Source organism: Puccinia triticina, chromosome 6A (assembly GCF_026914185.1).
Source record: "Puccinia triticina chromosome 6A, complete sequence".
Classification (NCBI taxonomy): domain Eukaryota; kingdom Fungi; phylum Basidiomycota; class Pucciniomycetes; order Pucciniales; family Pucciniaceae; genus Puccinia; species Puccinia triticina.
Window position 1 is genome coordinate 184,427 of NC_070563.1, and position 12,629 is coordinate 197,055.

The 12,629-nt window shown below is 45.9% G+C and overlaps 1 protein-coding gene across 1 annotated transcript; it reads right to left on the reverse strand.

Annotated features, from left to right (window-relative positions):
• Nucleotides 1-6,043: 6,043 nt before the first annotated feature.
• Nucleotides 6,044-8,446, reverse strand: PtA15_6A19 (uncharacterized protein; the record flags this gene model as incomplete). The annotated part of the gene is made up of 11 exons (XM_053169879.1): nucleotides 6,044-6,440; nucleotides 6,523-6,620; nucleotides 6,689-6,867; nucleotides 6,938-7,024; nucleotides 7,115-7,383; nucleotides 7,457-7,557; nucleotides 7,626-7,645; nucleotides 7,734-7,808; nucleotides 7,892-7,951; nucleotides 8,027-8,257; nucleotides 8,359-8,446. 11 exons carry the CDS (start codon nucleotides 8,444-8,446, stop codon nucleotides 6,044-6,046), a joined length of 1,605 nt encoding a protein of 534 aa, XP_053020946.1.
• Nucleotides 8,447-12,629: the final 4,183 nt, after the last annotated feature.

Below are 12,629 nucleotides of genomic sequence, written 5' to 3' on the forward strand. Positions count from 1 at the left end.
CCCTTTCTATGTTCATATTTACTCCCCTGCACACCCAATTACTTGTTTTTTTTTGAATATTTTTTTTCAAGTAATTGATTGTGCCGGTTTCATGTTTGGTATCCTGAAAATATTGATTGGGTAGATTTGCCTATCTAAGTTTCACTGAGAGTTAGTGCAAGTTACACTAAGATTTAGCGCAAGTTACGCTCAGATTTAGCAAAAGTTACGCTAATACTTAGCGTAGCTGATATAATTGCTAGGCTAATACTCAGCATAGCTGATATAATCACTATGCTAATACTCAGCGTAGCTGATATATAGCGTAGCTGATACATAGCGTAACTTTCTGAGTCGCTAACACCGCTAACATTCAGAAAACAACAATTTTTTTAAGCGTTAACTTCCTTCTCCTCTTGTCAGCTAACACTACGCTAACGTTTTTTTTTTTTTTTTTTGAAAAAAAAAGCGTTAGCTGCCAATTTTGAGCGCTAACAGTAACTTTGGTGTAGCGTAGCTGAAAAAGCTAACACTACGCTGCGCTACAGCTATTGTTAGCGTAGCTGACCCAGTGTTGCTTTTAGCGTAGATTTTGTGTACACCAGCGCCGCCTGAGGAAAAAACTGGGCAGAAACAGCCCAATTTTGTCCCCACGCAACTGCATAGATGAAACTGGGAAGAAACAAAACTCTATTTTTTTCCTGCAGTCACGCAAATACAGGAAAAAACTGGCATGTTGTTTCTGCCCAGTTTCTGCCGCCCTAGCACAGAGGGAATTTATGACGCTACGCTACTGGGGGAGCAAAAATCCGGTAGCGCCTATCCCGCTACGCTAACTGTTAGCGTAGCGGATTTTTTTCTGCGCTAACACTTTTTTTAGCGTTAGCGCAGGAAAAAAAAGCTGTACTACAGCTTGGTGTTAGTGGCGTAAGAACCCGCTAACACTACAGGAAAATAGGGCTCCTCTTAGCGCCGCTACGCTAACGCTAAGTGGCCCTGTAGCGTAGTGTAGCGGCCCAGCGTTGCTTGTGGCGTGAGGACATCACACTGCCAGCATAATTAGCTGGGTTAAGGTTATCCCAGTTAAACTGGGATGAACTCAACCAATTTAAACTTGGTTGATCTCAACTGATGAAATATAAATCCAAGGTCCTTGGATTTGTATTTCATTGGTCAAGATCAGCCCATTTTAAATTGGTTGAGTGCATCCCAGTTAAACTGGGATGACTTCATCCCAGCCAAATATGCTAGCAGTGTCAGAATTTTGGCCTGAAAGCCAGGCAAAATAAACTCAACACGGAATGACTAGTACACCACAACTCCTTTTAAAAAGCCAGCTGGCAGGGTTGTAGCCGCCCATGTTGGGAATCTTCTGGTATTTATTTGGTGAAATTTGGCCATAAATAGCCTGCACAGCAGCTTTTTTTGCAAGGGCACTTGCAGCTTTGATAAATCTGGATCCTGCTTTTGTTGGATTGGGAGGGTCTTGGAGGGCCTCATAGTTTTTGACATATTTCTTAAACTTAGGGTCAGCCTAAAGGCACACCAAAAATTTACTTGGAGCACACCAAAAATGCTCAAGGCGGGCACTCCATATCTGAATGGCGTGCAACTTGACAACACCAAAAAGCATGGCGTGAGAACTCCCATACGCCAAGTCTGCAGGTGTATGACGCCGGAGATGCCAATTGCTCAAGAAATGTTGGCATTGTGGTAGTCAAACTGATACACACGGCAGAATGAAGGATTTGGTGTAGGGCTGGCGGACCCACACTCAAGACATTTCAGGATTGGGATCTCAAACCCTGCCTCTGCCCTTGCCAGGATATTCAAGGTTTAGACTCCACCTCCGCCAATTCAGGTTTGGTCTCATTACATTCTTTTGGCTCTTTCATTTTGGTTCTTTTCCCAGGATATGTTTCTCTTGTTTCTATTACTCTGCTTGTTGTTTCTATTGTTCCTCTGTTCTGCGGAATACCTCTGCTTTGGGTGTTTGGTTCTCTGGTTGTGGTTTGGTTGCAGAATGTTCCACATTTGTTGTGTTGGTTTTTCTGGTGGTTTTCCGTTGGTTGTTGTTGTCTTAGCAGTGGACGTGTGTCGGACACAAGGGTCAGGTGCACACCACTCATCCTAGACTAAAGATGGCAAACAGGTACCCAGCACCCGCCGGCGGGTACTCATCAGGTTGGCCATTACCGCCGCCGCGGGTGCCAAGTACGGGTACAGGTGTCTGTTTTTGTGAGATTTTCAGGCGGGTACCGCTGTGCGGGCATTTTGCTTTGGGCGAGATTATGTCACAAGCAAGAGGCACCGGCTTAGTGCAAAGTTGGTGAGCAGGGGAATGGCGGTCTCTTTCTACTCTAAGAATAACAAAATAAAAACAGGTTTGCTCAACAAGTGGAACAAAGGCATCGAAGTCAAAAAGAGGAGGAAAATAATGTCGCAAAAGGGGAAAGGCAAGGAGGAAGTGATAGAAATATTGTAATCTCCCTCTTCAATTTTTTTTTCATTGTATCAAGGCATGAAATATACAAAAGCTGCAATAAATAAGGAAAAGTACCACCGGTACCTGCCAAAAAGACCCGGGTACCGCCGCCGTGGGTACCAAGTACGGGTACGGGTGTCTGATTTGAGCAAAAAACGCGGGCGGTACCCGGACACGCAGAGAGTACCCGGGTACTGATTGCCATCTTTAGTTAGCACCCTATTTCTTTAAGGTAGGTCCCTATGAGGCTGTGCTCCTGCCAAACTATATGTTGTAGGGATAGGGTTGTCGGCGCCATGGGGTGAGGCGCGCCGAGGTGCGCCCCCCCGGGGTGTGCACCCGGGGCCCCGAGAATCTCAAGAACTGGGGTCGGCGCGCACCTCTTACCCGTGAAAATAGGGTGAGTCACCCAGGAACCCACTTTGAGAGAATGTTGCAACGGCGGCGCCTGCCACAGGAATGTGACAAGATGTACCAGCTTAGGGAAGAAATATTCATGCCTGTAGCAATGGTGCAACAAATACTTCTTGCACCTGTTTTTCTCATTTTTGCGGCACAAAATGTAATGAAATTTCATGTACATTGTCGTTTAATATGTAATTCAACTTAATAGTTGAAAATAGGTGGCACCAAGCTTGCCGGGGCGCCGCCAGCCAAAGGCGCCATCCTTCGGGCGCTCAGCAGGCGCCCCAAGGCGCACCCCTTTTGAAAAGGTGGCGCCGACAACCCTATGTAGGGATGTACCCCATTAGCTATTTAGCCCACCAAGCCTGTTCCCCTGGAGCTAAAATCCCTCACCCACGGGTATAAAATGAGGCCTCTCTCCAGCCATTTGTTCCTCATGCTGGCAATTCCCCCCACATCACACCAAATTATATACTACCTACAATTTCATATTATTACCCTTACATGAAGTGCAATAAAAAGTCTAACACATTTTTCTCATCATCAATATAACAAGTACCTGGTGCCAGTACCCTGTCCTTGGTTCCAATCCTGGTTGAAGCATAGTGCTCCTACACCTTCACACCTCACCTGAGCCACCCCAGGTTCCATCCCCACTCTTGACATTGATGACAATCTCTCACCCAACCTCAGTTCAATTCCCCCTCTTCAAATCTTCATCACCAATGCTCATTAATACTCTATACATCACACATATTGATTGAACAACTTCATCCTGAACCAACCAATCCTATCACGTGATTACAACTTGCAAAGCTTACCCTGGTGGGTCTTGTTATCTGGTAGTTGGGCAGAGCTTGCAAATCCCCCATCACCTTCTCCATTCTGATTTATCAAAAGGGTGTTGCAACCACTTTTTTGTCTTACAACATCCTTGTGTCTCCATTGTGTATTCTTCCGTTGTGGTGTACAAAAGTGCTTCCTGCATAGAATTTACAGGACTCTGCCGCTACAAGATAGTTCCAGGATAAAGTTGAGTGGTCTGGAGAGCTCTGCTCCGCTCTGTAAAGTAGTAATGGGGTGCAATAAGCATAATCAAGCAAGCAAAGTAACATGTAAATAGCCGCAAGTACATAGAAAGCCGCTGCAAATACAATAAAATCCTCCGTAAAGTAAAATTCAAAGTAGCTCTGCCACAAGTAAAAAGTAAATCTCCACACGTAAGGAATCCGTACAAGAATAAATAATCAGAATGAACCCAAAGTCTGAAAAAATCATGATCCTCAGATAATGGGAGAGGGGAAGAATTCCCCCCCTCCTCCCTAGAAAAGGAAAAACAACATGAGAGAAAGAAAACTATCCTCCTCCGCCCGCCTCCCACACACGCAATCCTCCAAGCCACACTCCCACAACCACACATTTTTTCTGTCCATTCTGCTCTCATGTGGATCTCCTGTCACCTTTGCTGCACGTCATTGCCCACTGTTGGATGCCTCTTGCCTTAGCTTCCTTGCCCCTGTCTAGCCTACAATTCCGGGATCCCACATGCTGCCTCCGCCCCGGCTCCGCCCGCTTTGGCTGCCACAGCTTCCCCCGGTCACCGCCGCTACTAGCCAGTCCGCGCCGGCCTGCTTAAGTCAAGTCCAGTTCCGCTGTTGAGCTCCGCCGCCCCCGCGCCGTGTAGAATAACTCCGCGCTCCACCTCAAAGACACCCTCAGGGCCAGCCCTGCGGAATCCGCAGTCCGCAACCTCTGCAAACCCGTGTGGTAAATTTGGTTCCCCGACCCAGATTTACCACCACACCGTCAAATCCACTGTGGTGACCAAAAGGGTGTATGTATGTAAATGACTGTTTTGTAAGCTGGATCATCCTTGTGTATGGTTTCACATGTATGTAACTGTACTATCACAATACCTTTGCATATGTGCTTTTGGCATTGCAACAGGCACAGCACACCACACTGGACCCAGGTGGCATCCTTAAACCAGCGACCTCAAGATTTACAGTCCCGTCTCCGGATTTTGAGGCAACTGGAGGTTCTGCTTTCCTCTATTCAGAATTCACTGTTCCAACATTCTCCGCCAGACTTCTTCTGACGGTCACAAATATTTTTCTTTTATTTTTTCTGTTTGTTTTTGTGTTACCAGCGGGGAACAGGAGTATGGAAGTAAGTCCCCTCCATAGTACTTCTCATTTCCTTGCAAGCTGAATTTCTCTCACTAACATTAAGCAGAGCTTGCCTTTGAGAAACGGTAGAAGATTAAATTGCAATTTATCCTGTATTTCTTCTCTCTTTTCCAGTTTTTCTGGTGTTAGATGTTTTTCTGCGCAGTTTATTTAATGCAGCGCAGCGGGGGACCGCTACGCGGCCAGCCCAACAGGAGATAGCTCAGCGGGACAATTGCTGCGCTACCGCTGAAAGCAGCGGGTTGCCACATTTTTCCCAAACCAAAAAGCGGTAACGCAGCGGGCGGGGCCGCTGCTTTCAGCGTAGAAAAGCAGCCCCCAAAATCGCTGCGCTTTTTGCAGCGCAGCGCTTTCACCCTTGGTCTTCTCTAGTGTATTTTCCCAATAGGTTGTATTTTATTGTTGGATTCTCAAGCCTCTGGGGCCAAGAAATGGTGCTGTTCAATAGAAAATGTTCATCAGTTGGTTGGTAAAGTGGTTCGATGAGGTGTGGAGTGACCAATGTGCGAATGATGTTTTGGTTTGTGAATTGGCCATGGTGTGGTTCTCGTCTTTGACGGAGCAAGAAAACACTACAAACTGGCAATATAGAAATACTCCAGGTGGTCAAAAGGACACCCGGGGAGGAGGAGCAACCGCCCGAGAACACAGTTTTATGGCTCCTTCTCTGATCTTTTGTTATACGTAGACTCTCTAGAGGCCTTCCTCCCAGAATCCAGATGAACAATTTTTTGATGGAAAAAAATCCAATCCAACCAGACCAGCTCTCACTCAGTATAGGCTTAGCCTTGTTGGTTTCTCTCAGTTATTTCAAATTAATAAATTTAGTGTCAATATCACCATGGATTTCATTGGTCCACTTCAAAACACAAAGAAGGAAGAACTCTGCAGAGGATATACAATTGGAGGTATACGGACATATACTATCTTAATCAATAAGAAACATAAGCAACGCAACAACAAGAAACAGGGGAAGCCTGGTTGCTTATTCCTCAAGCAGCACCTTTTCGGCCGCGTCCTCATCAGTGCTTTGGCCTCGAACTATTTCAACACTCAAGCGCCCGATGTCGACTAGTCCATGGAATGTTTTTAAGAAATCAGAAAATAACATGTTCCCTTGCGCGTTGGACTCCTGCAACTGTTTGGGGTCGGTACCGTTTTCCTTCCGCATAGAGTTCCAACGGAAACGCATCTTCTCCTCGAATGGAAGTAGCTTCTCCAAAAGCTTGGGTGTGTTCTCTTCGAAGATCATAGCTAGCTCCGGGGCCAATGTTTCTTGGCAGGCTACCGAGGGATGGATCGTTTCCATCGAAGTTTCATCCCAAGCCGTTGGGAACTTCCTTACTGTTTTCAAAGTTCTACTCATCACGCCTTGCCTAGGACTGAGTAGAGCAAAAGAAAAGCGCTCAAAAAGGGGAGATTCAACACTAAGCCTAGTACATATTACATGAGAAAAAGACTAACTCGTGGGGCGCCTGCTTTCCCCAGTCAGCCTGGGGTACCGGCAAGGACATGAGATATTGCTCATCGATTGCAAGCAAGTTGTACCTCATCAAGTTGGCCTAAAACAAGCAGTCTGTCATGAAAAGATGATCGCATAAGCAATTCCAATTGAACAGAAAACACTTACTACCATCCAGATGAGGGTGATGTCGGATAGGTCGTGGTCTGCATATCCACCGCCAACATCGCTGTGAGACCCCGGGAACCAGACTTGCTTGAGCACTTGCGGGTATTGTTTAAAACCACTTGTCGAGGGCGTCCTCACCCATTTGGTGGGAGTAAAGTCTTTCCGTGTCTCATGAACAGCTGCTTGGTGAAACGCCCCAGTAAGTACTCAACATGGACATCTCGAATTTTATTGTTTTTGTTGACTTACCCATGGCATGAAATGCATACTTGATTTGGTGGCTCAACTTGGTGTCCCTAAAGCCAAGGAGGTTAAAACTTTCACCAAAGAATCCAGCTTTTTTTTAGCACATTATAAACAAATTTCTTCGATCAGCACAGTACCGTAGTTCGAGATAGAAGCGTGATCCTTGTACGCCCTACTCACGCAGACCTAACGCTCCAACGGTATCCCAGACACCCACGCATTTCAGAGTGCCCTCAGCCAAGCGACACATGTGTTTTTGTCCTCCATGGCGATAGTTATCAAGGAATTTTTCGGCGGTGTCTGAACGCTCGGTCCCCTCCAACCGAACCTGGTAGGCTGCAAGTACTTGATGAAAGTCGGCCATACCCGCAGTTGTCAAGATCCCAATATCAGCTATCAAACTGGCGATCGTCCTCGCGGTAAAAGCACCCCGAGAGAAACCGAATAGGCTATAATCAAATGGATATTCTCAGGTCAAAGAAACTTATGGAAAAAACAATCCCTGTAGTATTTTTAACCTACAAGACTTCGTCCCCTGGGATATAGTTTTGAGCAATGAACGCATAGGCTTCTCTGATTTTTGATAAAATACCAGATCCAGTAGCTCCTTGTGTTAGATCGAGCTTTTCAATAAAATTAAGTCAGTTGAATCCATAAATTCGGCTGTACACTTTTAAATCTTGTTGCTTACTGCTAGATCGTCCGTTGTTCCTGAGTTCAAAACAAGCACCAGGAGTTAACAAACCCATGTTTGACAATTAAATTAACCTAAATTTGTGGCTGATAGTGGAAAACTAACCAAGGCCAGCTTGGTAGAACACGACTTGAGGTATAGGAGGAAAAGTGCGACGATCCTCAGGAAAAATACAGCGTGCTACAAGATAAATTAGTCAGTATATAGGATGAAGAAGAGTTCTAACAGTAAAAGTCCTTGTCAGAAAGAGGCCGGTTCCTCACATAGTTTCAGCACATTTGTTGCTGAACTAGGGGCTGAATTCAGTCCGTTCTTCCAAGTCCCTGCACAGAGCGAGAATTAGTCCGACGGACCTATGTAGTGTAAGAAAGACGTGAAGAATCGAGGAATGGACCGACCATCACAACATATGATTATACGCTTATGCAAGCGAGGTGCACCCTGTGTAATTTTCGGAGAAAGCATTTCGGCCTCGACGTAGCCAGAAGCATACAGGTTCGTGGGCAGCGTTGAGGAGCGGACGTTGCTTCCGGCCCTGCTCCCTTGAACATCATTTTTTTTGATCCCAGGCATATCTGTGTTCGATCGGGTCGGGGGCGTTTTGCTTGGCGGCATAGCAGGCGAAACAGCTGTAGTCAAATCAGGAAGTCGCCACATTTAGCACGATTTGGATGTAAAGATAAAAGACCTCTAAAAGAAGGAATAAAAAATGGAAATTTCCATGACGAACGGCTTCTACTTTCGGGGCTTTGACACTCAGCTTTTGATGCTTCTTTCGAGAGGAAAAATTGGTATAATTCTTTGGCAAACATCGGCATTTCTGGGGACAATTCCAGTTATTCAGAAATGTGATGTACACAAGTGGTATAGTAACCTTGGACTTTGGGCGGGATGCGCAGGTTGTAAGACGCAAGAAGATATAATAATTGCTGGTATGATCGGGAAACAAAACGAGGAGAAATTGGGAAACTGGCCAGACAGGCAGTCTCTTCTTGCCTTTAAATATTCCGAAGGCGCACCACCGTAACATATCTCTTCTCCCATGCCACAAGCCGGATGATACGAGCAGAGACAGCCGGATTTCCGTGTCAGTTGGTCGCCGTTCTCCAGGAGCCCAATAAATGCGATGTGTTGTAAATGCTGGCGTAAATGCAGTGGCACAGCAAGGATATTAGGTTCGCGCACTTTGGGTTACATAGCGACGATTGACGATTCCCAGACTTGGCGAGATTGTGCATCTCGGCTATATCCTGGATTCCTACATGCCTTTTAACATCGCTTCACAGCTAAAGGCTGGGCTGCCAGCTGCTGCTCGTAATGTGCGCCCGACACGCCAGGGTTGACGAAGGGCAAGTTCAGCTGGCCAACGGGAATATGTATATATACGGAACGCGTTGATGGAGCTATTTGTGTAAGCTTTAAGTTGCTGTAACTTGAAGCGTGAAGTATCCTGAAGTATCTATCGATAGTGGCGCATCTATCTCTATGTATGTACAACGCCTTGGTCATTTTTGTTCATCCATGACTCTGAAGTTTCTCAACACAAAGGCAGGGTTGGGTCTTGCATGAGTTGTGCAGATGGAGTGAAGAGGAGGGGAGAATTTGATAGCAGGTTGACAGCTCTGTTTATGAAGCTTATTGTCTTTTCCAAGAAGCTTGGACAGAATTTAAAAAAAGGGGGTTGAAAAATTGACTCCCAAAAAATAATTTTTCGACTCCCAAATGTTGCAGACGTCCGGAAGACCATATTTCGACGTCCGCACTGGGTCGCCAGGACCCAAAATTGGTCCGGGGAAATTTTGGAAGTCGGAAAATTAATTCCACTATCCAGAATGGGAGTCAAACATTTAATTTCACAAAAAATGGCAAAAATAAAGAAAAATTTATATCTCCGCACGGCAGAGCCCAAACCGCCCCGAAGTGTTACAGCGTGCAGAATACCCTCCAGAGGGCACATGGTGAGCTGCGCGGCATTTTCTCACAGCAGGAAAGCCATGTGCTACTGTGGCTGTAATTTGGCAGATTTCTTATAATGAAGGAAAATTACCAAAACCTTAGCTATGGTGCCCCAAAGTGCCCCAAAATTTCACAGAACTGATTTAAATAACCTCCCTAAAATATTTTAGCTTCTGGGCAGTACCCCACAAACAGAACTTAGTTTTGAGGGTGTGGCAGCTTTTGCTCATATCTCCTGCTAAGGTACTTATTATCCGGCACATTCATAACTTTTTCTTCCCATGCACCACATGCACAAAAATCTGATAGCACAGAGAATTAGGCCCTGTTTGGCACTGATATAATTATAGATGATATAATTGCTGATTAATTCAATATAAATAGAAAATTCAACATAAAGCCTCCAAATTCTTTTTGTAGGCAACCTACAGTTCTGGTTGTCGGCGCCACCCCTCATGGCGCGCCTAAGTGCGCCCGCTCAGCACCCGCGCACTTTTTTCTGAAAATGTGGGTCGGCGCGCACCCAGAGAGACTAATTTTGTCAGGAGCTGGGAAAGAGTTTAAAACAAGTCCCAGAACCATCAATAATGGAATTTGAATCCCTGATAGCCCTGTGAATCAAATTTCAGAGTATTCAACTCAAGTGGAAAGTAAAGAGTGAGGGCTAACTGAGACTTGCCAAGGCTTGATGAGGCTTTCATCCTTACTCGTCTCTTTGTAGGTGGTCTTCAACCTTCTGCTTGTTTATTCTTTCAACAAGCCAAATCTGCTTTAATCCGCCAACTAGAACCTTTCCTGCTGAACCCAATTGGTCAAAGCTGTCTGTGACTCTGTTTCCCATGGGCCAAAATGGGCTGGCTTCCTGATGTCCAATCTCCAAAATGTGTGATACAGACATTTAGTCCAGTTTTGAGCCGTTCAAACAACACTTTTTCAAAAACAGAAGAGCAAGCAAAAAAACTGGAAAAGAAAACTCCAAGTATGAAAACATGAACCTATACAACTCCTTCCTTAAGCTCCAGCCAAGCTGGAAGCATTTCAAGAAGGCATTTTTTGACCAAGATCAAGCTCAGAATGAGGTGCTCCTCTCACAGGAAGAGGCCTTACACTGTTTGACTTTGATTTGTTGGAACACTTTCCTCTGCTAAAATGGAATAAAGATTTTGTTGATGTTGATGTGATTAATACCAACCCCAATGAGGATTCAAACTGGAACCCAAAATATCTCATGTGCTGATCTACTTGAAAATGTGTCTCCTTGTCTTATGTATTTACATATTTACTTCAAAATTTTATAGATTTTATGATTTTACAAAAAAACGCTCGGCGCCCCGGCGCCCCCAGCCAAAGGCGCCAGCTGCTGGCATTTTTCAGGCGCTGTCTGGTGCGCACTTTTTCAAAATTGGCGCCAACAACCATACCTACAGTACTGGTCTCTTCCACTTTGAAATCAGATTCAACTGATTCAGCCATCTTCAGCACCATAATACCATTATATCACTTTTGACCAATATGAAGTGATATAATGGTACTAGAGGCCAAGGCGGCTCCGCTGCTGCAAGGCAAAAAGGCCCAAGGTACTGTGCACCGTTTTGGAACTTGTCCAGATGGTCTGGGGGCAAAAAAATGAATAAATAGGCCTTTTATAAAGTTTTGGAAAATATGACTTCATTTAAAATGCTTGATTGCAATAAGCGTAACAGCATGCTTTGTTGGGGGTTACACAACAAAACTTGTATTTAGGCACGGCATTGTAGGGGGATTTGACCCCCGGGGGAATTTGGAAATTCATCGCTCTACCATCATCTTGCTCAATAGGTTATGAGCCTGCGCGAATAAAATTCCCTGAAGAACTTGACATTTCATTATCACTGGACCTGATTCCGACTCGGGCAAACGATTATTCAACTACACTCTTGATTCTGTCTCAAGGGGCAAAAGAAAAACGAGCCCGATTCCGTCTTGGGCGTTGGAACTGAGGACTAAGGCGTTCTAGTTCAATTTTTTCCGTAAAGGGTTAGGCAAACAGACTGCTAAAGTGAGTCGACCTACGTGTGCATCTCCCAAAGTGGTTGTGGTGAACTACGCGCCACGTTTGTGAGCATCAGGCAAGGTGTCTTACTTTCAGATTCCGGATCTGCCTCGTGGAACTCGATCGGGGAAGCGATTCGACAAGCCGACCCCAATCAGATCTGAATCACAAGCAACTAGGCCGATTGCACCTCTACCACCGGAGCACTCATCTCCTCATAGGTGTTTGCTGAATTTTCCGCCGTACGCAGCCATACACACTCCACTACCGAATTCCACGTCGGCGAGTCGTGACGAAATGAGCACTCAGGAGGGCCAGCCGGTGGACAAAGGGAAGAGTCCTGCTGGAAGTTCGAATGCGGGGCCCCAATTTGTCACGCTTGATCAGCTTGCATTGTTACTCCAGAACATTAATCGACCGGTCGAGCAGAAGGTTGAATCAAAGACTGGAACTGAACGTGCGGTGGCCTTGGCGGATGCGCTTTCAAAGTATCAGAAACTAGGGAAAGCAATTGAACCGCAATTGTCCGAGGACGGAGTCAACTTTCCGGACTGGGAGCTGTCCTTGAGGGCGACGGTCACAAGAGTCTTTGAAGCCGAGGAATACTTTGGGTCGACTGCGAAGGACGTCGATGCAGATAGGGCGGCACTCACGGGCGTCCTAGTGGAAAACAGCGTCCATCCGTCACTTGTTGCTTCGGTCCGGGGAAAAGCTGGGCGAGTAGCTTTCACAACTCTTCAGTCTCGATTTGCAAACGTGTCATGGACCTACATCATGTCCAGGTGGACCAAGGCGAGCGACCCGACGGACGTATCGGCTGACTTGAACACGGCCTACTCGGAGATGCAGACCTGTCTAGATGAGATCGAGAAGCGGACGGGGGCGATTAGCAAAGACTTGGTCCTGGCCCTATTACTCCATCAGAGGTGTCATCCGCACTTTCAAGGGATTGCCAATGCCCTGGATGCCCGAATTGCAGTCAATCCCAAGAGTATGATCTCTTCCAAAACCAT